Source organism: Mirounga angustirostris, unplaced genomic scaffold, assembly GCF_029215605.1.
Source record: "Mirounga angustirostris isolate CCGP_5_RB_7025 unplaced genomic scaffold, mMirAng1.0.hap1 SCAF_17, whole genome shotgun sequence".
Lineage (NCBI taxonomy): Eukaryota > Metazoa > Chordata > Mammalia > Carnivora > Phocidae > Mirounga > Mirounga angustirostris.
This window is the reverse complement of record NW_026991725.1, coordinates 2,641,807-2,669,196: the sequence shown is the minus strand read 5'-3', so window position 1 is coordinate 2,669,196 and position 27,390 is coordinate 2,641,807. Positions and strand designations below refer to the sequence as shown.

The 27,390-nt window shown below is 42.3% G+C and overlaps 1 protein-coding gene across 8 annotated transcripts in view; it reads left to right on the top strand.

Moving 5' to 3' along the window:
- The window catches only part of VPS53 (VPS53 subunit of GARP complex), a 140,997-nt gene that overhangs the window by 53,349 nt on the left and 60,258 nt on the right, over nt 1-27,390 (top strand). For 7 of the 8 annotated variants that reach the window (XR_010408670.1, XR_010408673.1, XR_010408671.1 and 4 more), the window contains 6 exons: nt 706-784; nt 3,529-3,672; nt 4,362-4,504; nt 7,090-7,231; nt 20,096-20,200; nt 27,161-27,255. Coding sequence is in view for 3 of the 8 variants with exons in the window: in XM_045889580.3 (XP_045745536.1) it covers nt 706-784; nt 3,529-3,672; nt 4,362-4,504; nt 7,090-7,231; nt 20,096-20,200; nt 27,161-27,255 (708 nt within the window). In the remaining 5 variants the exon portion in view is untranslated. The remainder of the gene's footprint in view (nt 1-705; nt 785-3,528; nt 3,673-4,361; nt 4,505-7,089; nt 7,232-20,095; nt 20,201-27,160; nt 27,256-27,390) is intronic. The other variant, XM_045889581.3, reaches the window with a different exon arrangement.

Sequence of the window (27,390 nt, the reverse complement as noted above, 5' to 3'; positions counted from 1 at the left end):
CTTTTGTTCATTTGTTGTTGTTTTAAGATTTTATTTATTTATTTATTTGTTTGTTTGTTTGTTTATTTATTTATTTGAGAAAGAGAGAAAGTAGGAGGGAGAAGGAGAGAGAATCTGAAGCAGACTTCCTGCTGGGTGCAGAGCCCAACTCAGGGCTCGATCCCACCACCTGAGCCAAACCGGAGTCTGAGGCTTAACCGACTGAGCCACCCAGGTGCCCCTCCTCTTGTTCATTTGTTAAAACTTATGATCCTGATGTTGACTTCCAGGTTGAAAAAGCAACGTCTCTGAGGCAATATGGAGCCCTCCTGATTCTGGACTCCAAGGAGCAGGGGCGCAGCTATAGCAGTAATCCAAGATGGATTTCTGTTGGATTGGGCATTTTTATATAGCATTTTCCCACAGCATAACTACCCCCTGATGACACCTTGTAAAGATGAACATATACTCCCTTACACCAGGTGAGGGTTGGCCTAGAAAAGCTGGGATATAGAAAATCCATCATGAGAATAAATCAGATGCCTGGGTCCTGGTCATAAATCTGCTACTAACTAGTATGTGACCTCTCTTATCTAGCCACCACTCGCCACTCCCTGGACGATCTCTAAAGACTTCAGCAGTTCTGAGCCTGATCAGTCTTTGCATAATTACTTATGGATATATGAAAATTACACCAGGCAATGACATGTTCTCTTTTCCCTACAGAGTGAAAGCTGCCCAGACTGAGTTAGGACAGCAAATCCTCGCTGATTTTGAAGAAGCATTTCCTTCCCAGGGCACCAAGGTATTGTTTTCCCTCCAGTCTTAGACGTTATCACCATTCTTGCCTAATTCACACTCTCTACCGTTACCATTCCAAAAGTGTCTGCTGGCGGCTGTAAGTCTGTTTGCTAGAGCTTCGGGGTAATGAGACCATCCTTGATTTTAAATATCCCAAAGCAATGTTGGTTCTTCATCTGTGTTCTTCCAGCATCAAAGAGTGAGGATTTATTTTGGTTTAATTTAATATGTGTCAAACCTAATATCTCATCTGCCCAGCAAATTCCTTTTTTCTCATGGCTGTGTTAAAAAAAAATTTTTTTTCAAGCCTCAATGTTTTTTAGAATCGTTACATAACTTATTGGTTTCAGTTTGGTGAAAAGACAGCTGGGAGGAGCATCCACAGGCTTATATAACTCTCAGAGTGACACAGTTAGGAGACTCACTTTTAATGATCAGAATCCTATTCTTTGGGATTAATCCCTTTAGCTCTTGCTGGTGGCGTGGCTGTTTGTGTTGTGTCTGCGAAGGCCATGGTATTTCGCTTGTGAGCTATGGTTACACTTCTCCCATAACAAGCTTTGCCTCACTTGGCTGTCACTGCGCTTGGGTAACTGCTTTTAGCTCTATCTTTCAAACTGTAGCAGATGTAATCTTAATGCTTTGCATGTGTCGGGGAGAGAAGAACCTTCAGAAGCTTTTTTTCTCTATTATTTGAGCTATTTCAAGAGAAGGAATTATTCAACACAGAAATAAACCAAAGCACACACAGGCAAGCAGTGTTCCTCACTGCACTTGGTGGGTGGAGATGGGGATATATGTTCATTTACTGAGCCAAGGAACGTTTCCTGGACCTGCTCTTTAATTCAATAACTGGAAATATCTTAATCATTTTTCTTTGTGCTCCATAAAAGAAACTTAGGAAGTAGGTGGGGGTAGCTGCCCCAGCTTTGTAGATTACTTCCTATAGGAAACCTGGTCTTGATTTGTTTTTTTTGTTGTTGTTGTTAAAGATTTTATTTATTTATTTGACAGAGACACAGCAAGAGAGGGAACACAAGCAGGGGGAGTGGGAGAGGGAGAAGCAGGCCTCCCGCTGAGCAGGGAGCCCAATGCGGGGCCCGATCCCAGGACCCGAGCCAAAGGCAGATGCCCAATGACTGAGCCACCCAGGCGCCCCCCTGCTCTTGATTTTAATGTCTGCATATATTATGGCTGCCTTCTAGTAATCAGATATTTTATTTGTAAGACATGTTCCTTTCAGGACTTTATGTTCCTTATTCATTTGATATAACTGTGGGGAATGGATATTGGAAAGCCATTCTGTAAAAAGGGATTGCAAGATATTCACAAATTATAAACACCAGACTGTTCTGAGCCCAGGGTCTGCTTTACTATACTCTGGTATCTAGCCCAGTTTCAAGAAGTTTCAGAAAGATATGAATGAAGCCCAGCTTTATTGTTTAGAAGAAACTAATCATGACCTACTTTATGTCTTTTTCTCAGATCCCACCAAGCAGATGAAGTTAAAATTGTTTTAACAACTTACTTCCTTTTTCTGTAGCTGGGTAACTTAATCTTTTTTTTTTTTAAGTTTTCTATTCTCCTTTTCAGTGACTATGGACTTTTCTTAAAGGCCTTGTGTGCTATTCCTATTTCACAAATAGAAATCAAGACATTAAAATTGTACAAGGTAACCTACTAAGTCCTTTTTAAATAAAAATATCTGAATCCATGAGCCCATCAGTTTCAGCTTCTGTGACTTCTCTATCAGATCAAACACTTTCATCCAGAAGCAAGAGGTGAGCAGTCAGAGTGCTCAGCAGATGACATAACAGCATTCAGCACAGAGTGAGTCAGCATCTTAACAATTTAGCTCTCAGGCAGCTTAGTAACACTTCTAAAACTCTTGAACTTCAGTCAAGACAGATATAGTATTGGACAGAGAATCATAAAGATTTGGAAGAACATTAATCGTCACCTAATTGAAGTTCATTTTTTTTTCTCATGTATTTTTCAGATGAGTTTCAATAACTGTGCCAAAGCTACACAGCTATTTAGCCAAGCCAAGAGTAGCTTCCAGGTGTTCTTTTTGCTCTAGTCCACTCAGCCAACCATGTTCATTCAGTGAGTTACCATAAAGAAAAGTTCGGCAAGACTGGATTGCCCTCAGTAATAACAAAGGCCTTCCCATCGTGATGTATCAATATGGCCCCTCAATAGCCTTCTACTGCCTTTCAGATCAAGGGACTGATATCATCATATTTGACCTCTGTCTACCTGCGTGGGTAGTTGACTGTCAGCAAAACAGGTCTGGCAGTTTGGAACCTCGTTTTAGATTTTAAATGCCACTGCAGTGTTTGGCACAAATACGGCACTTTAAGAACAGGAATCTGAGGTTAGAATCAGGGGAAAGTGGCACGTGTGGAGTGAGACTGGTGTCCTTCTGAATTGTATGACTCTTCACCAAAGTGATTTCAGTTTTTGTATTCAGAAAGCAAAATTTCCTATTGCTGACCCTGTTTCCAAAATGTCTCCTTGCTGATTCACAGAGTAGCTTTTATATTGGCTACTGCGGACTAGCTTAGTAATTCTTGCATTGAGTAACAAGTAACTAAAATATCCATCCACAGCGAAAGAATAAGTGTCAGGGGAGTGCAGGTAATAATAACTTCAAGAGAGGAACAAGAAGTTAACAGCTGTCAGAGGCCGTGAGATTTAAAGATTGTTTCTGGCTCTTGAACTGGTGTGTGTTGTTTGTTTTACCAGAGGCCAGGAGGACCCAGCAATGTCCTACGAGATGCATGTCTGGTTGCTAATATTTTGGATCCCAGAATCAAACAGGAAATCATCAAAAAGTTTATTAAACAGCATCTGTCAGAATATCTAGTACTTTTTCAAGAAAACCAAGATGTAAGTATTGACCAAATGAAATCAATGTTACATTTGAATTTTACTGAAAATTAAATGCCCTCAAGTCTGCTGATTCATATTTTAGTAGTATTACTGCCTTAAAATGTTGATGTTTGAACTGTGACTTTAGGGGCTGACTGTACAGTTCAGTGGTTCTTAACCATTTTGAGGTCACTGACCCTTTGGAGAAAATAATGGGAGCTACAGATCCTCTCCCCAGGAAAATGTACCTATGCATAAAACTTTGCATATACAGTTTCAGGAAATTTACAGATCCCTGAAGTCTAATCATAGACCCAAGTTAAGATCCTCTGGATCAAGTGAAAAAGTAGCCTATATTCTTTAAAACTGTGAGAAATAGGGGTGCCTGGGTGGCTCAAGAGCGAGACTCTTGATTTTGGCTCAGGTCATGATCTCGGGGTTGTGAGATCCGTCGGGCTCCGCTCTGGGTGTGGAGCCTGCTTGGGATTCTCTCTCTCCCTCTGAAAGAAAGAAAGAGAGAAAGGGAAGGAAGGAAGGAAGGAGAAATAAAGCAAAATTGTGAGAAAGTAAGAAAAAGAAAAATGAAATAAAATTGTGAGAAAGAAAGAGATTGGTTATGTTTTTCTTGGTTCTGTTTTTGTTTATTTCCTTAAACTGTGAACACTACTTCTGAGCACTGGGTGGATTTTGTTCCCTACCTTCCTAAGGTTGCCTGGCTGGACAAAATCGACAGACGCTATGCCTGGATAAAACGCCAGCTTGTGGACTATGAGGAGAAATATGGTCGTATGTTTCCACGTGAGTGGTACATGACTGAGAGGATTGCAGTAGAATTTTGCCATGTCACAAGGTAGATTCCAACTCTACTGGTTTTATTGTTAATTGAAATCAATCCCCTGGTCTCTAGGGGTTCCATCTTGTCTTGTGGATTGGGTACCACTTCCACTTTTTTCTATTGTTGTTTGAGAGTCATCATTTTAATGAGAACTTCTTCACCCGTGCTGGACTCTCTCCCTTTAGAAGACCCTTTTCCTGTTGAAAGTCAGATTTTATTAACCCAAAACCAACCCCTAAACTCCAGCTGCAGCTGTATTCCAACTTCTCCAACTTCAGAGTTCCAAACCTAGAAGAGAGGACATGTATGTGGAGGAAGAGTAAAAACTTCTAGGAAAAAAGTGAAAAAGGGTACACAAGAGTCCTGGGCTAGTAGCCTGTAGTCAAAGCACTTTTTTTTCTGAAGAGTAATATATATAAAACACAGCAGCTTCATCTGCTCCTGTCTTTGCTCTAAGACTTTCCTGTAGCTTGACCCTTGCCTTGAACAGCCTGCCTTCTGGACTTAACCTAGTCAAGGCTCATCCACCAGATATCCCTGTTATTCAACACCCCACATGTTCTCCTGCTATTATATATATCAGTATACAGTGTATATATCTATCATCGTTTTGCTTCTCTGACTTGCTACATATATTGTTCCATAGGGACAGTTCCATACACTGAAGGGGTAGTTCTACTTCAGTGACAGTCAGGAAATATCTGCTGAACAAATTTCCTGCCCCTAATGCAGTGTATTTGTAGTCTTTGGATAGTTAATAATATCGGCATCTGAATGTTCTAAGCATCCTAAAGACCTCTTATCATTCATCCTGTCTCTGCAGTTTCATGAATGTAGCCCAAGGCCAGACAGTCCATTTATATTGAAGAGATAAAACCCAAGGTTAGATTGGTGTGTCCATGACAAAGCTAAAGCTAGAGTCAAATTTTTTTTATTTTTTACTTGGAGCTGTACCACAACAGTGGTAGTAACTGGGTTTTATTAGTTATCTGTGGCCTACTTTTTTTTTTTTTTTTAAGATTTTTAAAAAATTTATCAATGAGACAGAGAGCATAAGCAGGAGGAGGGGCAGAGGGAGAGAGAGATAAGCAGACTCCCCACTGAGTGGGGAGCCCATCGTGGGGCTTGATCCCTGGACCCTGAGATCAAAATCAGATGCTTAACTGGCTGAGCCACCCAGACACCCCAGTTATCTATGCCCTTCTCACAGTGCACAATTACATTAACTCCAGGCTAATTCTTCAGAAAAGTCCCATGTCTAAGCATAACTCAGCCACCTTAGAATAATTCATGGTATGCATCTTTCTTAAAATCAGAGAATATAATGAAGTTGTATGCTTTAAACACACGGGGGGCGGATTTCTTAAGGGATATTGGCTATTCGCTTCACTTTTTTCTTGAATAGACTTTATATTTTAGAGTAATTTTAGGATCACAGCAAAATTGAGAGGGAGATACAGAGGTTTCCCCTACACTTGTGCTCCCACACATGCATGGCCCCCCTACCATCAGCATCCCCCACCAAAATGTACATTTGTCACAATTGATGAACATGCATCAACAGATGATTATCACCCAGAGTCCACAGTTTACATTAGAGTTCACTCCTGGTCTTGTACGTTCTGTGTGGCTGTTGTTCTCAGAAGCACATTTGCTACCATAGGTTTAGATGACCTTTAAATGTTGATTCAAGGACAATTGTGCTTGTCACTTCGAAGTCCTGATTAGCAAAGAAAACAAATTCCTTGAGAAATTGATACCTAATTCTCTTTAGCCTACAGTTCAGTGACTTGCAGACTAATCTGTGAATACTGCAGTCTGCAGGAGACTGGGAGTCTGCTGAAGCCACAAATCTGCCCTCGTTGTGTCGGCTAATGGCTGTGTTGTGGCTGTTGCTGCCAAGCTTTCATTGCTGGAATTTTGGCTAAAATCCTACAGATACATAATTTCCAAAGAATCGCAGAGGCTCTTTGTTTGGTTTTGCCATTTCTTTGTATGGGAAGATATCCATGGCTCAGTACTTCCTAAGAGCTCTCAGGTCACTGGTCCCTCACAGCTCCCATTCTGAAGCAGAACACTGGCGTGGTACATAAGCTTCGCAGGCACTACCCACCTGAGCACGTACATGTCACTTTTCACGTGGGGGTTCTCATCTCTCACATGTATTTCCGGGGTTCCTGCTCTCTGGTTGAAGAGATGGTGATTGAGCTCTTTGGAAGAGGGGGCTTTGTAATTTAGTAGTTAATGACTTACGATGGTACATAAAATATATGCATTTTTATAAAATACTGAGTGCTTTAGATATATATTATTAAAAATTACGGAAAGGTTGAAAGATCTAAAAATAGTAGTGACCATGTAAACAAATTGATCTCTCCTTAATCCTTGATTTTTTTTTTTTTTTTGACTAGTGGATAATTTCACCTTCAAATTCTTAGAGTATGTATTTCTATTCTCGAAACAGTAAACTTGGTAACAGATCTCAGGATTTGAAATGACCACATAATTTTTTTTATATATATATATAAGCTAAAACCATTTACTTTATCCTATCTTGAACAGTTTTTTTTTGACAACATTCTTACCTCTTTATTTTGAAGGACAGAACTTGCCAAGATTATGCGTACCAGAGCTAAGGAAATTGAAGTGAAATTGCTTCTTTTTGCTATTCAAAGAACGACTAACTTTGAAGGGTTTCTTGCCAAACGCTTCTCCGGGTGCACCCTGACAGATGGAACTCTGGTAGGACCTTCCTGAGGGAGGCTGGAACACAAAATCAGGGGGCCGGGGGGTTGGGCTTCAGTTCAGTCTTTCCTAGTTTGGTGGTTCCATCCAGTGGCTCGAGTGCTCAGTCCCTCATTCCAGGGATTTCACTAAATTACGTGAATGGTGATGCAGAGTACTCTATGGATTTAGTGTTTTCTCTTATGCAGTATTTCAAGTTTTTAGAACATCCTGTCATTTATCTGAGTAGTGGCCCCATTTTACAGACTGGTGATTTTGTGAGTGAGAGTACGTGGAGAAGCAAAGAATTATTTTTTCATTTTATTCTGGTATTTTGTTTGAATTTTTCTTTTTCTTTTCTTTCTTTCTTTTTTTTTTTTTTTTTTGAAGATTTTATTATTTGACAGAGACACAGTGAGAGAGGGAACACAAGCAGGGGGAGTGGGAGAGGGAGAGGCTCCCGCAGAGCAGGGAGCCTGATGCAGGGCTCTGGGACCATGACCTGAGCTGAAGGCAGGCACTTAACGGCTGAGCCACCCAGGCGCCCTTGAATTTTTCTTACACAAATGCATTTACATAGTTTTTAAAAAATACTTTTTGTATTTACGTGCTTTAATAAAGTTATTTTTCAGTTTTTTTTAAATGAGGGAAATGAGCCGAAACTGACTATTTAAAGAATTCTAATGTGGAATCCACACAGAATAATAGCTAACATTTTTTTAACATCCTCTGTGTGTCCCACACTATGCTAGGTGCGTTTACCTGCGCTCGGTCACTTTGCTTCATCAGCTATAGGAGGGAGGTGTTATATTCATTTCAAACTTAACAGTGGTCGCACAGCTAATATGTAAATGCAGAAAAACAGCTACTCTGGATGAGGCAGGGAAGTAAGAGCAGAGATTGGGCCTGGAGTCCTGTTCACTTGTTCACCCTTCACCTCTACTACCTTCTCTAGCCCCCATGCTCTTAGTCCTAAAATCCTGGGACTTCAGTGGAATCCCCTCTTTGCCCCCTTGTAAGACCTGCCTCAGAGTAGGTGCATCAGGAGCTGGTCCCTCAAGACACTGGGCTGAAGAGTGGTGGCAGCAACACTCAGTTTTAAGGCAAGACCATAAGGCCGTATCTACTTAGGGCCAGTCATGACTGTATTGAAATAAAATACAAGGAACCACAGAGCATTATTTCCATACTGAAAAAATAAAAATACATACGTATACTCCTCTGCTTGTTACCTCATGTTCAAAACTGGTTTGTGTTTAGTAACGAGGAAAGAAATAGGCCACGAAACAAATGAAAATGCCCTTAAATAAGATGCAAGTCACAAAAGGAAATAATAGGTAATGGCAATGCGATTGAAAGAAGAATGTGTCTCTCTCCTGAGAAGTATTTGGTTGACTTCAGCAGTGCCTGACAGCCTCATGTTGGCCCTCCTCTCTGCCCTACCCGAGCTGTGTTTCTGGCCTGGTTTCAAACAGACACTCATGCAGGTCTGGGTTCAGCCCTACAGAGATCTGCCTGGGGACAGGAGGTTTAAGCATTGAGCATAGACCCCACCTGGGAGTGTGCCCCTGTGCGCCCATGGCTTCCAGCTGGGCAGGGTCAGAGGAGCCTAAGGATGGGTTCTGTAAGCCAGTATTCCAGTTAACCGTATGGCAAATAGATCCCAATCAAGGCTGCTTGGATAACATTAGTGCCAAACACCTGTTTTGAACCCTTCGTCTCCTCCCTTGGCTGGGCCCTACTTCCTGGTGATTTTGCTTTTACATTTAGGGAGCTATAGGATTACAGGGGAACAAATAGCCCTGTTGTATCTGATGACCAGGATAGCCTGTAAACTTGGATGTGTGCCAGGACACATCACATCTTGTTTGTGCTAGGAAATGCCTCACAGGCCCAAAGAGGTAGAGTAATGTGGGCCAGGAAGGCTCCCTCTGGACAAGGTGAGCCTATTGAACAGGATAACCATGTACAGACCATGAAAAACTGGCAGGAGCTGTTTGAAGACCACGCTTTTTTTTTTTTTTGAAAATAGGTATCGGAATGTCAGAGTGGCAGCTGGTCCACAGTCAGCACCTTCTGTCTGAGGGAGGAGAGGGCTTGGAGATGCTTGTTTCTCAGGACCGTGCGCTCTCTGCACTTGCGCTCACTCTGCAGGGCCAGGCTCCTGGACTGAGCCTCCCATCTCCTGGCACATGCTGCGCTCTGTGGGGTCAGTCATGGTCAGCTGGGAACACTTGAGCCTTTTCGGGTTTTTTGTTTTGTTTTGTTTTTTTCTGTCTTCTGTTTTGGAAATTTTCTGGCATAATTGATTTATAAATTTCTCCAATTGTTCAGTTGTTGCTTCTCCCTATCAAGTTTGCAGAAAGTTTCAGATTACAACTCCTTGGCCAGAAAATCCTGCTAAGCCATAAACTCTTCATACTCCCCTACCAATGGTCAGTTATCTTTTCCACAGATTTTTCCAAATCATTCAACTTCTTTAGATCATACTCTTCCCCTGGACCACTCTTTGTCCTAGTTATTATGACCCAGGAACCATTCTGCATTCCAAGTCCTGGCAGTGGCTGATCCATAACCTTTAAGGATTTTCCCTCCAAGGTTAGTTTCTAGAAAGGCAGCGGAACTCCTGTGGTCTCCTCAACAAGGCAGGCCAGGTCTTAGAGAATCAGTTCACTGCAGCCCTGCCTTGGGAATATGTAAATGCTGTGCTCCTTACTGTAGGTGCTGTTCACTCTGAGCCTGGCCTGCCATCACCTTGCTGTGGGCCAAGTGGGGCCACACCTTCACCTGCAGCCTGTAGGCCTCATGAGCAGGGCCGCTGGTGGATTAGTCATGGCCATGACCATGCTCCCAGCAGTGCTGGGAAGAGGTGGCCTGGGCTGGGCTGGGGGTCCAAGTGGCCTAACACCGCAGTCTAGCTGCTTGGCACCCCACCTGAAGACTTGCTGTTCCTTGTCTTCTTACCTCCTCCCTGTGCTGCCTTGCTTTTTGGAAAATCGTTTGTGGTTGCCATTTTATTTCAGGGCATCAGAATAAACTACAGAATGAACCAAGGTATATCTTGCTACCCTGTAGCACATGCCAAATTTCATAGAAGGTTGTGAATTCCTTGCAAAGTTAGAAGAGATAAGTCAGCCAAGGAGTCATGTTGACCAAAGACCCTCCCAGGCCCACCCACCCCTTCTTACTGCACTATTCAGATCCTTTTAAGCCCCTTGCTGACTGATTTAACAATTAGGGTGAGCTGGAGAGATGATGAACTCACCTGGAAGGCTGTGCTACAGTCCAACTCCTCCTAACTGATCAATGTGATGTGTCGTCTTTGGCTCTTTTTTGACACATGCGACTTTGACATCTGATAGAGATGGAAACTGAAAGAACATTAAGGACAGGGCTTGTCTTGTTTTACAGTACTAGCCCTAACACATTTACAGTGCTGCCATTGCTTTTTGCTAATTGCCTAAACTCCTGGCCCTTAAGAGGGATTCAGAATACTCTGTAAATTAAAATGCCTTAAAATTAAAAGCAAATGTCTGGATGTGATTTAACTACACCTACATGCATTCTTAGTAACTCAATGATTAGATTCAAGGTAAACATATTCAACCTCTACGAAAGCAGAGTAGGTTGGGTTAAGTTTTTGTAACAGGCTCACTGAATTTGGAAGTTTTTGGTTTTTTTTTTAAATAAAATTGAGTTTTATTAAAAAAGCATTGTGGTCTGAGAATATGCAGGGAATAATCTCAGTCTTTTGGTATCGGTTGAGACCTGGTTTGTAACCCAGTATGTGGTCTATTCTGGAGAAAGTTCCATGTGCATTAGAGAAGAATGAGTATTCTGTTGTTTTAGGGTGGAACGTTCTGTATATATCTATGAGGTCCATCTGGTCCAGTGTGTCCTTCAAAGCTCTTGTTTCTTTGTTGATTTTCTGCTTAGGTGATCTGTCTGTTGCTGAGAGTAGAGTGTTGAGGTCTCCTACTATTAACGTATCATTATCAATATGTCTCTTTATTTTGGTTAACAGTTGGCTTACATAGTTGGCTGCTCCCATGTTGGGGGCATAGATATTTACAATTGTTAGATCCTCTTGTTGGATAGATCCTTTAAGAATGATGGGGCACCTGGGTGGCTTAGTCATTAAGCGTCTGCCTTCAGCTCAGGTCATGATCCTGGGGTCCTGGGATCAAGCCCCGCATCAGGCTCCCTGCTCGGCGGGAAGCCTGCTTCTCCCTCTCCCACTCCGCCCTGCTTGTGTTCCCTCTCTCACTGTGTTTCTTTCTGTCAAATAAATAAATAAAATCTTTAAAAAAAAAAAAATGATATAGTGTCCTTAGGTATCTCTAACTACAGTCTTTAGCTTAAAATCTAATTTGTCTGATATGAGAATTGCTACCTCAGCTTTCTTTTGAGGTCCATGAAAAATGGTTCTCCATCCCTTCACTTTCAATCTGGATGTATCTTTAGGTTCAAAATGAGTCTCCTGTAGGGCGCCTGGGTGGCTCAGTTGGTTGGGCGACTGCCTTCGGCTCAGGTCATGATCCTGGAGTCCCGGGATCGAGTCCCGCATCGGGCTCCCTGCTCAGCAGGGAGTCTGCTTCTCCCTCTGACCCTCCCCCCTTTCATGTGCTCTCTCTCTCTCTCTCATTCTCTCTCTCAAATAAATAAAATCTTTAAAAAAAAAAAATGAGTCTCCTGTAGACAGCATATGGATGGGTCCTGTCTTTTTATCTAATCTGCAACCCTGTGCCATTTCATGGGAGCATTTAGGCCGTTCACATTGAGAGTGATTATTCAACAGACAAATGGATAAAGAAGATGTGGTCCATATATACAGTGGAATATTACTCGGCCATCAGAAAAGATGAATACCCAATATTTGCATCAACATGGATGGAACTGGAGGAGATTATGCTAAGTGAAATAAGTCAAGCAGAGAAAGACAGTTATCATATGGTTTCACTTATTTGTGGAACATAAGGAATAGCATGGAGGACATTAGGAGAAGGAAGGGAAAAATGAAGGGGGGTGAATCAGAGGGGGAGACGAACCATGGAAGACTGTGGACTCCAGGAATCAAACTGAGGGTTTTAGAGGGAAGGGGGAGGTGGGGGGGATGGGCTAGCCCGATGATGGGTATTAAGGAGGCCACGTATTGCATGGAGCACTGGGTGTTATACACAAACAATGAATCATGGAACACTACATCAAAAACTAATGATGTATTGTATGGTGACTAACATAACATAATAAAAAATTTTTTAAAAGAATAAAATCTTTTTAATAAATAAATAAATTGAAAATTTTCCCATTTCATGCAGCTGGATTTCCCCTCTTGGCCATTGCATAAATTGCCTTTCTAAATGGAATCATCCTTTGGCTTAGAGGGGTCATTTTAGTATACATTTATATTTGCCTGGTTTTTAAAATTACATTATAAATATATAAGCTATAGGTGTAATTTTCAACCATGCAGTTTGAGCATAAGAGTGTTTGCCGAAGGCTCAGTACGTAAGAAAGCCCACCCAGAGTGGCTTGCCCTGTACCTCATTCTTCCAGCAGCTTAACACCTGAGTCAGGGAGACTGTGCAAGTGGGGGAGGGGCAAGGTCTCAGCACTTCTGCCACAGTAGGATGACTTCTGTCCTGAACAAGGAAATAGCTCTCCTTTAATGGTGAAGGAATGTATTCCTTCATTTGAATAACATCCTAAGAGGAGATTAACTTCTGTTAATTTGTTTCTGAGAAGAAAGTAATACGTGGTCAAGGTAGGAAAGGTAGAAATTATAGCAAGAATGGAGACAAGAGAAAACATTCAGAGATGAGGATTTTGGTGTGTTCGTTTTATAAAGTTGAAATTGCACTTTTTAAAAAAGATTTATTTGAGAGAGAGAGAGAGCGGGGTGGGGGGAGAAGGGGCAGAGGGAAAGAGAATCTCAAGCAGACACCTCACTGAACATGGAGCCCAACGTGGGCCTTAATCTCATGACCCTGAGATCATGATTTGAGCTGAAATCAAGAGTCAGACACTCAACCGACTGAGCCACCCAGGCGCCCCTGAAATTGCACTTTTAAAATACATTTTTTAGGGACGCCTGGGTGGCTCAGTCACTTAAGCATCCAACTCTTGATTTCAGCTCAGGTCTTGATCTTAGGGTCATGAGGTCAAGCCCCACATTGGGGCTGGGCATGGAGCCTATCTAAAAATAAAGAAAATACATTTTTTAAATTGAAATATAATTCATATAACAAAATTTCAATAATGCACACATTTAAAGTGTACAATTCAGGGGCGCCTGCATGGCTCAGTCGGTTAAACATCTGACTCTTGATTTTGGCTCAGGTTATGGTCTCAGGGTTGTGAGATTGAGCCCCGCATCCATGGTGTAGAGTCTGCTTGAGGTTCTCTCTCTCCCTCTGCCCCTCCCCCACCCCCAAAAATAAAGTATACAATTCAGTTGTTTTTAGTATATTTACAAGGTTATGCCACCACCATCCCAACTATCCAATTCCAGGACATTTCCATTGCCCCCAAAAAACCCCTCCCCACCATAGCAGCCACTTCCAGTTTCCTCCTTCCCCCAGCCCCAGCCAGTTAATCTACTTTCTTTTTGGATTTGCCTCTTCTGGACGTTTCATATAAATGGATTCCTATACTATGTGGCCTTCTGTGCCTGGCTTTCTTCACTTAGCATAGTAATTTTGAGGCTCACCTGTAGTATGGCATGTATTAGTACTTTAGTCCTTTTTTTTTTTCTTTTTTATAGATTTTATTTATTTATTAGAGAATGAGAGACAGAGAGCACGAGAGGGAAGAGGGCAGAGGGAGAAGCAGACTCCCTGCTGAGCAGGGAGCCCGATGTGGAACTCGATCCCGGGACTCCAGGATCATGACCTGAGCCGAAGGCAGTCGCTTAACCAACTGAGCCACCCAGGCACCCTACTTTAGTCCTTTTTATGGCTGACTCATATTCCATCGTTTGGGTTTGCATTTTGTTTAGCCACTTATCCCTTAATAGACATTTGAGTTGTTTCCACTTTTTGGCTTTTATAATGCTACAGGCATTCATGTACAAGTTTTTGTATAAGTATCTCTTTTCAGTTCTGGGAGTACACCCAGGAGTGGAATTGCTGAATTGCTGTGTCACGTGGTAACTCTATGTTTGAGGAACCGCCATTGTTTTCCATAGCAGCGGTACCATTTTACATTCTCACCAGCAGTGTAGGAAAGTTTTGATTTTTCCACATCTTTGCCAATATTTATTTTCTTTTTTTAATTATTATTACAACCATCTTCATGGATGTAAGGTAGTATCTCGTGGTGGGGTGTTTTTTTTTTAAGATTTGTTTTTATTTTAGAGAGAAAGCGTGAGAGCAGGGGGGAGGGGCAGAGGGAGAAGAAGAGAGAGAATCTCTCAGACTCTCCCCTGAGCATGGAGTCCAACGTGGGGCTTGATCTTATGACCCTAAGATCATGACCTGAGTCGAAATCAAGAGTTGGATGCTTAACCAACTGAGCCACCCAGACACCCCTCTCGTGGTTGTTTTGATGTGCGTTTTCTTAATGACTAATAACATTAGACATCTTTTTTATGTGCTTATTGGCCATCTTCTTGGAGAGATGTCTGCTCAAGTCCTTTTCCCATTAGTTAGGTTGTTTGTCTTTTTTTTTAAGTAGCATGAGGCTTGAACCCAGAGATTAGGACCTGACTTAACTGACTGAGCCACCCAGGCATCCCTGGCTTGTTTGTCTTTTTTATTGTTGAGTTGTGGGAATGTTTTTAAAGAATATTTTCTAGGGGCACCTGGGTGGCTCAGTCGTTAAGTGTCTGCCTTTGGCTCAGGTTATGATCCCAGGGTCCTGGGATTGAGCCCCGCATCAGGCTCCTTGCTCCGTGGGAAGTCTGCTTCTCCCTCTCCCACTCCGCCCTGCTTGTGTTCCCTCTCTCACTGTGTCTCTCTCTGTCAAAAAGTAAACAAAATCTTAAAAAATATATATTTTCTAGATATATTCTATCATTTTTCAGGTACACGATTTGTAAATATTTTCTACCATTCTGTGGGTTGTCTTTTAACTTTTTTGATAGTGTCCTTTGATATACAAAAGTTTTCCATTTTGATGAAATCCTACTTTTCTATTTTTTTTTCTTTTGTTATTTGAGTTTTGGTATCATCCCCAAGGTCACAAGCATTTACCTATACTTTATTCTAAGAGTTATATAGTTTCTGCTCTTATATTTAGATCTTTGATCCATATTGAGTTTATTTTTATGTATGATGCGTAAATACAGTTTTATAGCTTACTTTTCTTCATATGTCCCTATCTTAAGTGGTTTCTCAGTCATTATATTTGAGATGGTCCAGAATTTCCCTAAATATCCTTTTCTTGTTGGGCCCTTAAGCACTTGTCATTTTTTCACTATTATAAACAAGGCCACAGCGAACACATTTTTGTTCACATTGGAGATTATTTTCTTATGATACAAGTATGTTGAATTATAGGGCCAAAAAGTATGAGTTTTTCAAATTTAAGATAGCCTCTGTTTTAGGGCGCCTGGGTGGCTCAGTTGGTTAAGCAACTGCCTTTGGCTCAGGTCATGATCCTGGAGTCCTGGGATCGAGTCCCGCATCGGGCTCCCTGCTCGGCGAGGAGTCTGCTTCTCCCTCTGACCCTCCCCCCTCTCATGTTACTCTCTCTCATTCTTGCTCTCTCAAATGAATAAATAAATCTTTAAAAAAAAAAAAAAAAGATAGCCTCTGTTTTAAACTGTTTTCTGTATTCTTGTCTCTTATGAACACACCTACTTAGTCTCCCAGCACTGAGTCTTGATGTTAGTGATGGTTTGTAAAGATTCAGAATAGTTACTGTTTGTTTTCTGCAATTCATGGTGCTAGCAGAGCAATGCCTAATATAAAGGGATAATTCTGCCAGGTTAAAAAAAAAAAAAGGCACAGCAATCTGAAACTGTTTTTCAGAGTACTATATGCTTCCTCCTAGGTATATACTCAAGAGAATTGAAAATTCTCCTGTGTTCATACAAACACTTGTACATGAATGTTCATGGCAGCACTATTCACAATAGCCAAAAAGTAGAAACAACCCACATGTCTTCTAATGGACAAATGGCTAAGCAAAATGTAGTATATCCATGCATTGGAATATTATTCAGCCAAAAAAAGGACTGAAATACTGACACATGACACAAGATGAACCTCGAAAACACTATACAAAGTGAAAGAAGCCAGACACAAAAGGCCACTTGTACATGAAATGTCCAGAATAGGCAAATTCATAGAGACAGTAAGTGGATTAGGAGTTGCCACGGATTAGGGGAAGGAGAGGATTGGAAGTGATACCTAATGGATATGGGGCTTCCTTTGGGGTAAAAAGATTCTGGGATTGGATGGTGGGGATGGTGGCACAGCCTTGTGAACATACTGAAAATCACTCAGTTGTACATCACCTAACATGGTGAATTTGATGTTAATTATATATCACAATTTTAAAATATTAAGGGTTTTAGAAAATACTGAGTTTAGTTATAAATCATCTTCACTCTTCAGATAATTTGTCTATCAGAAAAAGGAGAGAGAGGGGCGCCTGGGTGGCTCAGTTGGTTAAGCGACTGCCTTCGGCTTAGGTCATGATCCTGGAGTCCCGGGATCGAGTCCCGCATCGGGCTCCCTGCTCAGCAGGGGGTCTGCTTCTCCCTCTGCCCTCTTCCCTCTCGTGCTCTCTGTCTCTCATTCTCTCTCTAATAAATAAATAAAATCTAAAAAAAAAAGGACTAAAGTACTAATACATGCCATACTACAGGTGAGCCTCAAAATTACTATGCTAAGTGAAGAAAGCCAGGCACAGAAGGCCACATAGTATAGGAATCCATTTATATGAAACGTCCAGAAGAGGCAAATCCAAAAAGAAAGTAGATTAACTGGCTGGGGCTGGGGGAAGGAGGAAACTGGAAGTGGCTGCTATGGTGGGGAGGGGTTTTTTGGGGGCAATGGAAATGTCCTGGAATTGGATAGTTGGGATGGTGGTGGCATAACCTTGTAAATAAATAAATAAATAAATCTTAAAAAAAAAAAAAAAAAGAAATATTGTTTTCAAAGATACCTTGCTTTCTAAAAATAGCCTGATTTTTTTAAAGATTTTATTTATTTATATGACAGAGAGAGAGCACAAGCAGGGGGAACAGTAGGGAGAGGGAGAAGCAGGCTCCCCGCGGAGCATGGAGCCCGACGTGGACTCGATCCCAGAACCCTGAGATCATGACCTGAGCCAAAGGCAGATGCTTAACCAACTGAGCCACCCAGGTGCCCCAAAAATATCCTAATTCTAAAAATAAATTATTTCGCTTTAAGTTTGTAGGGATTTTTTTTTCCCATATCAGGCAAAGCAAGCCAAAGTTCAGAGTGTATAAATTTTATTTTTTTTAAAGATTTTATTTATTTATTTGAGAGAGAGCATGAGGTGGGGGAGGGTCAGAGGGAGAAGCAGACTCCCTGCTGAGCAGGGAGCCCAAAGCGGGACTCAATCCTGGGACTCCAGGATCATGACCTGAGCCGAAGGTAGTCGCTTAACCAACTGAGCCACTCAGGCATCCCAGAGTGTATAAATTTTAAATATTTGCTTTGTTGTTAGACCATATTGTTTCTCAGCAGGATACCAGAAAAATCACTGTCCTACTAATGACTACCTTGACCTAATACATTGATCACAAGGAGCTTTCTTCATACACTGAGTCTTTATCTGGCAACATAACAGCATCCAAGTGTTTGGGCCGAAAATTAAGTAGTTTACATGAGTGTAAGCAGAATGGTCTTAAAGCCTAAACCAGACACCAGAATGGTTTGTGTTTTTTGTGTTTAAGTTTTTCATATTTTTCTGGATTGTTTTTGTTAGTTTTGTTCTTTTTCTTTTTCTTTTTTTGTTTCTTGGTATATCTTCAGCTGGTGTCCTGGCACTTGATAAAGTCATTCACACTACAGTCCATGTGCTGTCCCTCTTGGCTTAGGGGTTAGTTGAAGTTGCTCTGCTGATACATGCAAAAGTGTCACAAGTACATTTAGAAACACCCTTTCCACCTGGCTTCTTGTCTCCAAAGAGCCATTTCTTTTTTTTTTAATTTTTTTTATTTTATTATGTTATGTTAATCATCATTAGTTTTTGATGTAGTGTTCCATGATTCATTGTTTGCGTATAACACCCAGTGCTCCATTCAGTACGTGCCTTCCTTAATACCCATCACCAGGCTAACCCATCCCCCCACCCCCCTCCCCTCTAGAACCCTCAATTTGTTTTTCAGAGTCCATCATCTCTCATGGTTCATCTCCCCCTCCAATTCCCCCCCTTCATTTTTCCCTTCCTACTATCTTCTTTTTTTTTTTTTTAACATATAATGTATTATTTGTTTCAGAGGTACAGGTCTGTGATTCATCAGTCTTACACAATTCACAGTGCTCACCATAGCACATACCCTCCCCAATGTCTTCCACCCAGCCACCCCATCCTTCCCACCCCCCACCACTCCTTTGTTTCCTGAGATTAAGAATTCCTCATATCAGTGAGATCATATGATACTTGTCTTTCTCTGATTGACTTATTTCGCTTAGCATAATACCCTCTAGTTCCATCTACATCATTGCAAATGGCAAGATTTTGGGGGGTTTTTTGATGGCTGCATAATATTCCATTGTATATATACACCACCTCTTCTTTATCCATTCATCTGTTGATGGACATCTTGGCTCTTTCCATAGTTTGGCTATTGTGGACATTGCAAAGAGCCATTTTTTGACCCTTCCCCTCATCCCCAGCACCAGCCAATCCCTTTTCTCCTCCTTGTCCACTTAGTTTTCTTTTAGCTCCCTGGCATAAACAACATCTTGGGGCCAAATTTGCACAAAAAATTCCCAGGAGCTGCCTCGATTCTGTTGCTGCACTGAGTTATCATCACAGTGTCCCTTATACGTGTCATGTGCTCCTTGCTGCCTTTCGCAGCCCCCCCCCCCCTTTTTTTTTCTGCACCCTTCATTACATCTGATTCTTCTGGTAATCCTATAACTGCAACCTTGTGCAACAGATGAGGCTGCTGTGGCCAGGAGAAGTTAGGCAATTGGCCAGCGCTGCGGAGTTGGAGCTAAAATCCACACCTCCTGCCCCCAGCTTTCCCACTCCAGCCTGTGGTCCCACTCAATGACATGTGCTAAAAGAGTGGTCAGAATCAGGTCCTGAGAACTAATCTTTCCCAAGGAGATTCTGTTGTGCTTGTTGTAATGAGACTTATTCGGGAAGAGACTTCTGTCTATAATCTAGAACACATAAGATTAAGATTAGCTTTATAGTTTGTTCTTGAATTCCATCCCATCCAGCATTTTGATTCTTTCATATTTAGGGAGCAGCTAGGAAATGCCAGGCACCCAGATATAGGAAGGGGAACAAGACAGACATGATCCCTCGCCATCATGGAATCTAGTGGGGACAAGACAAATAAATGGACAGTTGCGATATTTTAATAAATACCTGGGTAGGTAGACATACTGGGTGGGATGGAAACATGTAGCAGGGACATCTGTCCCAAACTTAAGAGATGGGGAAGGCTTCCCAGAAGAAGGGACTTCTAATTTGAGGGCTGAAGGATGAATGAGAATTTTAGCCAGATTGGGATTGGGGTGGGGTAGGCAGTAGGTTTCAGGAAGATGGGAAATAGTATGAAGGCTGGGAGGTAAGAGTGTGGTCCGTGTTGTCTCAGTCCTTGCTCATTAGATCAGATTTAGATTTCATGATTTAGGGGTTGGAGAGACTCGGAAAAAGCAGATCAATGGGGAAAGGTATTAAGAATATGCTCAGAAAATACTTAACCTCTTTCTCTCATCTTCTTAGCAGAAAAAACTTGAGTCTCCACCCCCATCCACCAATCCCTTCCTGGAAGATGAGCCAGCACCAGAGATGGAGGAACTGGCAATAGAGAAAGGAGATTTAGATCAGGTAAGTCCAGGTTGCCTTTCCATGTGCCTCCTACCAAACGTTTGCTTCTGAAAATGGGTCTTCCCCCTCTACACATGGCCCTTTGGCCATTGAGCACGTTCAGAGATTACAACTTCAGTGGTCTTTATAGAAAGCCCTTATCTGAAGGTGCATTTTGAAAACGGAGTAGAGAGAGCAGCCTTTCCTGCCAACCTCTGTTCCCAAAGAACTTCCCCGCTGAAACGAGCAGCCCACACAAGCTTAATTGGTCCATGCAGTGCGGCGGCAGAACCCTGCCTGCCTCATTCATCATCTCGTGCACCTGCCAGCCTAACTCTTGGTTGGGTTCTCATCTGGCCGGTGATGACATGAGAGAGGCTCGAGGATCCCCGGTGGAATTCTCAGCACCATCAGCTAGGAGAGGCCTCCACTCAGTGCAAGCTGAGCACTTGAGGTCTGGAAGGCATCGCGGAGGCCTGGAAACATCAAGGTGACCACTGGCATATTTGGAGAGTTACTTTTCAGAGCACACTAGCACTTTCATTTCCTTCGGATTTTCTATCCAACTCTAAATTTCCTCTCCCTTCATCCTATAGAATGGTGTTTTTGTTTCATTGCCATTTTATGACAGAGTGGTTAGAGCAATAAATCAGGCCTTTTCCTGTCTGGATTAGTGATCCTTCTTTTTAATTTTCTACACTTGGCTGCTCGAGGGTTATTTTATAGTGCTGTTTTGCTCCAGACACCACCGAAAGGGAGGCTGGCCGGGAAGACCAGCCTGGGAACCCCATAGCCACGAACTTGCCTGCATTCCTCACACGGAGAGGGTAGGTGTACAATCATGGCAGGAGCCCAGAGAACAGCATTTCCAGGAGCAGTTCTGAAGTGATGCAGTAAAATGTGTCTGCTCCACTGATGAAATAATTGTAATAACGTGGATACCCCACATTTTTATGGGCTTTATAGTTTCAAAGTCTTTAATGTGCTTTATTTCATTTCGTCTTCCCAATGCCTTCCTCTCATTTTATAGGGATTTTATATGAGCTACAGTGTGTGCAGCTCAGAGAGGTTAAGTGATTTGCCCAGGGTCACAGAGTTTGGGCATGGACGAGCTAGGACTGGAAGCAAGGTCTAGAAGTCAAGAGACTAGAATTCCCACCATGGAGCTCTTGTACTACACCGGGCTGTCTCAGTGAAAAGAGGAGGTCACAGAAACGAACCCCATGAATACAGGTGAATGGATAAAAATGGAAGGATGCCTTATGGCTATATCCCAGAGATCTGTGGGATTAGCTATAATTGATTTAAAGCCATCATACCAGCTAGTGTGGGAGATAACAAAAGATTTCTTCTAACTAAAGAAATGCATCTTGCATTTGGGGAGAAAGGAATCTGGATGTAGAGCTCATTCTTCTGGTGTGTCTTCCACCCACACTCCATCACCTGCACCCTTTGAGCTTGCATTAGGTTGTAGTACCGTGTTCAGGGCCTTGTGTCTTCCCGGTGCTGGTGGCCGTCGTTGTCCTTGTGCTGGCATGAAAAGTTAGCCCTTCAGCTAGTCATCTCTGGATATCATTAAACTGGATTATATAGAGGCCCCCATTACTACATATTGTGTTTACTAGATAAAATATGATTTGTCTCTCTCATGGAACTTTTTGCTCATCCTGGAAGCTAGAGGTTATTGTTGTAAGGACCAAGACTGCTCATTCTAAGGACACAGAACATGGATACAGGGGTAAAGCAGAGGCAGACTCTGGTCTGCCATTAACTGACTACGTGGTAGGTTTTTACTCTCTCTAGACTTGCCTCGTGTTTTCATCTTTAGACAAAGCCCGTGGTTTTCAAACTATATTCCTTGGTGCCCCATCACATGTCATTGTGGGGTGTTGGGAGGAGACCAGGGCTCTGACTCCCTCCAAACAGAGCAGTTCTGTTCTGAGTCACTTTTATCATGGAATTCCAGGTAAAATTTCTTTCGAGACAAGGGTTTGAGATCTGTTTTAAAAAAGGTATCAAAAACCCCTGTACTAGGTGACCCACCTGCAGTTTCGCTGGTTGTTACTTGTTAGCAATGACACCTGGACACCATCCCCAGCCTCCTGCAGCCTCCCCAGCACTTGTCTTGCTTGTTGTCCATTAGGGGGCAGCTCCAGGATCTCCCTCTTCCCGGCCGCTTACTGGCTTCTGGAGTTGGGTTTACAGGAAGCGCAGGAGCCCCGTGGGTTCTTAGGGAGGAAGTCCACAGGAAGCTAGGGGTGAGCTGAGCCAGAGGTGTGGGGGAAGGCCCCCAGCGGTCGTCTGGGGTTACCCAACCCATTGTGTCACTGCAGTAAGTGGACAGTTGGCCCTCAAGGGCAGGGTCCCTCCCTGCTCACTCCTGCAGCGTAGGCTGTTGAGAAAGGAGTGTGAACTTGAGAAAAGGTATTTAGTTTGAGCCACCAGTTGCCAACACACTCCCAGGGATGAAAAAATGGCATCTGAAAGGGGACTGAGGGTGCTCGAAGAAAAAGGGAGAAGAAATAAGGAATTTCTGGTTTAAAAATGTACCCTTCTGGTGATCCAAGCAGTTAGATTTAATCTGTTTACATTGGATGGTAATAAAAGGAAATGGGGCCAGCTGCAGAGCTCCTTACTGTGACAACAGTAACCTTCTATTATTCCCTCAAACTCCGGGAGGAAATAACTGAAACATCTGCGGCTTTTGGATAGAATTCACACACTCAGACAGGCAGCCCAAATGCTACTGCTAAATGCCTTTGGATGTTCTTTCAGCAGAGACTCAACCCTTTGGGGAGCCAGACGATGCACAGGGAGACGCCAGTGTAAGCTGAAATTCCAGCACCTCTTATCTACATCGGAGCACAGTCACCAAGCAGCTAGGCTGGAGGCAGCCCTGTGGGAAAAAGGCAAAAAGGAAACTTGGGGCAGTCCCTCCCATTGTTCCCCTTTTGCTTCCAGCTCACACAAGGGACCTGGAGCTGTGGTGTAGGGTGTCCCCTCACCGCCCAGAGTGGCATTAGTGGGCAGAGGTGGGGTGGAGTGGTCACCTGCCCGTAGGGCTGGGACAGCCACAGTATGATGATGCAGCTCTCTGGGTGCCAACTTCAGAGTGCTCCGCGGGGCCTTATCAAGCACACGGTCTGGGGAAGACTGGCCGAGATGACTTCATTGGAACAGGATGGAGCTGTTTTCTTTTATCACTTAGAATCTGTCTCTTATACATATTCTGAATGAGCTCCTCAGACTTCTGTAGACCCAGATTTTTATTGTATATCACCCTTGCACATACGTAAAAAGGAAAATAGGAGCAAAATAAATAGGTTAAGATATTCCTAAAACCACTTCACGTTCAGAGTCCAACTTTCCTGTACCACTTTTTAAAAAAAACTTTGTGTTTTGAAATAATTATAAACTCATAAGTAGTTGCAGAGTACAGAGAGGTCCCGTGTACCCATCTCTCAGCTTCCCGCAGTGGTGACAGCTACCATAACTATAGTGTGTTGTTAAAACCGTGAAATTGAGGGTGCCTGGGTGGCTCAGTTGGTTAAGCGACTGCCTTCAGCTCGGCTCATGATCCTGGAGTCCCGGGATCAAGTCCCACATCGGGCTTCCTGCTCGGTGGGGGGGTCTGCTTCTCCCTCTAATCCCCTTCCCTCTCGTGCTGTCTCTCATTCTCTCTCTCTCAAATAAATAAATAAAATCTTTAAAAAAAAAAAAAACCGTGAAATTGATTCTAAGCCCTATTTTACTCAAGCACAAATGCCCGTGTTTTCCCACACTGCTGCCCTCCAGACTGTCCAAAGTGTTGGTGACGTGCCCTTGCTTGAGTGCTCCACAGTTGTCTCTGGGGTTATCTGCCAGGCCGTTGGCACCCATCTCCCAAGCTTTTTGTTGTTATTTTTTACTTTTTTAAAAGAAAATACCTAAATTAGAGAAGAGTTTTAAGAATATTACAAGAACTCTCAAATATCTTTTACCTGGGTTTACCAGTTGTTAACATTTTGCTACATTTACTTTACCATTTCCCTTTTTTCCACCCCCATTCCTCCTCCCTCTCTCTCTCTTTCCCTGTCTTCGCTCTCCCTCTCTCTCTCTCTTTTGGAATAGTTTGTAAATTAGCATATATCATGTCCTTTACCTCTAAATATTTCTATATGTATTTCCTAACAGGAAGGCCATTCACTTAAATTACCACAGATCAAAATTAGAAAATGTAATATCAGTACAGTACTACTATCTAATTTATAGAGCTTAAATTTCATAATGTAGCCATTCTAAGGTGATAAACTAAAACAATGTCAGTAATTGGAAAATTGCACATAAATTGGTAAACAAAGCCAAATACAAAATACTTGATTTAAAATATGTTGATTTAAAACATGACAACATTTTGTATTATATAAACTCCCAATTTATAATTCCCAGAAGCTATCCTGTAGACATGTGAATATTTTTGGCACAAGAAGAAAATATAAATAAAGGGGATAATTATAATCCTTACAATGACTATATTTTATTAATAAAAAGATATCTGGGTATTGTGGCTATAGTTTTCAATTCTAAAATCAGGATATCATGGGCGCCTGGGTGGCTCAGTCGTTAAGCATCTGCCTTCGGCTTGGGTCATGATCCCAGGGTCCTGGGATCGAGCCCCACATCGGGCTCCCTGCTCCGCGGGAAGCCTGCTTCTCCCTCTGCCACTCCCCCTGCTTGTGTTCCTGCTCTCACTATCTCTCTCTCTCTGTCAAATAAATAAATAAATTTTTTTAAAAATAATAATAATAAAATAAAATCAGGGTATCTGGTCTTATATAAGTTAGACAAATCACATTTGTCTATTCATTTAACAATCACCTTATTGAAAAGAATGAAATAATAAAAAAATAGATAACTGATTCAGAAAATATAGAACAATTAGGTAAGCACCACCCCTACACAGCCATTGTACTACATCATGGATTCGCCATTTTAAACTGATGGGAGTGTGGGAGAAACTCCCAGGGTATCTGTGAAATGAAGTGGAACTTTGGATCCAGCCAGTTCAAACTCAGTGAACCCAGGCTGGGGAGTCTCTTGTGGGCTCAGTCTCAGACCTGACTTTGGCGGTAGCTTCTGGATGATAAGGAAAATAGCCTGATTGTAATTATTTTAGACCAGAGTTTCTAAAAATCTTGCAAAAAAACTTAAAGACATGGAACACTCCGAAGGTGATGAGGGGAGAGAGCTAAACAGGAGATTGAAAGGGATATGTCTAAGGTTGACATTTAATTTTTGGTGTTCATTTCCAGATTTTACAGATGCTTTTAACCATTACAGTGTTTTATTTTTAGAAGTTACTAGGAGAAGGGAATCATTATTCTGTTTGTCATTAGGAGCTTAGTTTTTCTTATGTTTATTAAAAGATATGGGGCTCAGTTGGTTAAGCGACTGCCTTCGGCTCAGGTCATGATCCTGGAGTCCCGGGATCGAGTCCCGCATCGGGCTCCCTGCTCGGCAGGGAGTCTGCTTCTCCCTCTGACCCTCCTCCCTCTCATGCTCTCTGTATCTCATTCTCTCTGTCTCAAATAAATAAATAAAATCTTTAAAAAAAAAAAAAAAAGATATGAACAGTTCAATCCAGCAAGTATGCTGTGGGTATCAATTTATGCCCAAATTGTACTCTAGTATCAACCCCAGCAAGGGCTCAGGATCCTTTTGTTGGCATTTGATGATAAATAGAATTGACTTTTTTTAGAAATAGAAAGAGATATGTAGGCAGATCTTCGCTTATTTTTTAGATATTTTGGAAAAAGAATTAGGAAGCCAATAGAGTTTTTAAATGCTTGCCTACCTAGATGTCCTGTATATCAGCGGTTTTTAGGTATCAACTGAGGACCAGTGCTGGCCCTGTTTTACAGTGGTCCAAGGCAAACAATAAAGACAAAACAGCCCGCCTGCCTGCCTGCCTGTCTATCTGTCTGTCTGTCTATATATATATTTATCTGGTATAAGGTCACCAACTGTCTTTTCATAGGAAGGACTGCCCTCATGCTGCTATTTTCTCCCGATAAAATGTTTGGGTGTAAAATACTCTTAGGGACTCGCGAGAATGGAAAGTGGCAAAACAAAAAGTTAGCAATGCTATGTTGGTCCTTTACCGTTCTTCTTCTTGCATTTACTCATCAGTGCAATTCAACAGTCTGGGAACCATCACGGCAAAGCAGTGTTATAATAGAAAGAGTTCAGGCCGTGTGCCTTTGGGCATGCTGCTAAAACCCTCTGAGCCTTCCTTTTTTTAGGTGTGAAATAGTAGTAATAATTCCTACACCGAGGGTTGTTGTGAGAAATAGATGAGATGTTATTTCATGTTAAAGTGCTTGGTCCATAAAAACAATCACTAGGGGCGCCTGGGTGGCTCAGTCGGTTAAGTGGCTGCCTTCGGCTCGGGTCATGATCCCAGGGTCCTGGGATCGAGCCCCGCATCAGGCTCCCTGCTCAGCGGGGAGCCTGCTTCTCCCTCTCCCTCTGCCTGCCTCTCTGCGTACTTGTTCTCTCTCTCTCTCTCTCTCTGTCAAATAAATAAATAAAATCTTTAAAAAAAAAAAAAACAGTCACTAAATGGAGGCTGTCAAAAATAGATCACATGAAAGCACTTTATAAATTCTAAAGCACTGTACAAATATAAATAAGGTACTGTTATTAGCTAGGATTTAAAATTTTAAAACATCAGTCGGATGATGAATAGCTTCCAGATTGAAAGCACATGTGTTATCAGAGTAGCAGTAAATCTTTCACCATCCAAGGCAAGTCAGTGATGGCTCATTGTTCACAAACTGGCGTGAATCATAATGCAAGACACAGCCCCAGTTCAGTTACATTGAGTGCTTCTTATCTACGTCAGGAGTAAACTTTGAAGGGATGTATTCTTTGAAACTGCTTGAAAACTTGCAAAGATAGCTCAAGTGTAGCTTGCTTTCTTCTTTTTTCCCCCCTTTACAGCCAAAGAAGCCGAAAGCCCCAGACAATCCATTTCATGGCATTGTTTCCAAGTGTTTCGAGCCTCATCTCTACGTGTATATTGAGTCCCAGGACAAGTGAGTGATGAACGTTTTGCTGTTTTCTACTGCATTTCTCCCTCCTCTGGTCATGGTTGGGCCTCACAAGGGCACAACTCCTTCCAGAGGCTGAAGGAGAGACTTGGCAGGCCTCCTGTGACCCTCCTTGGAAAT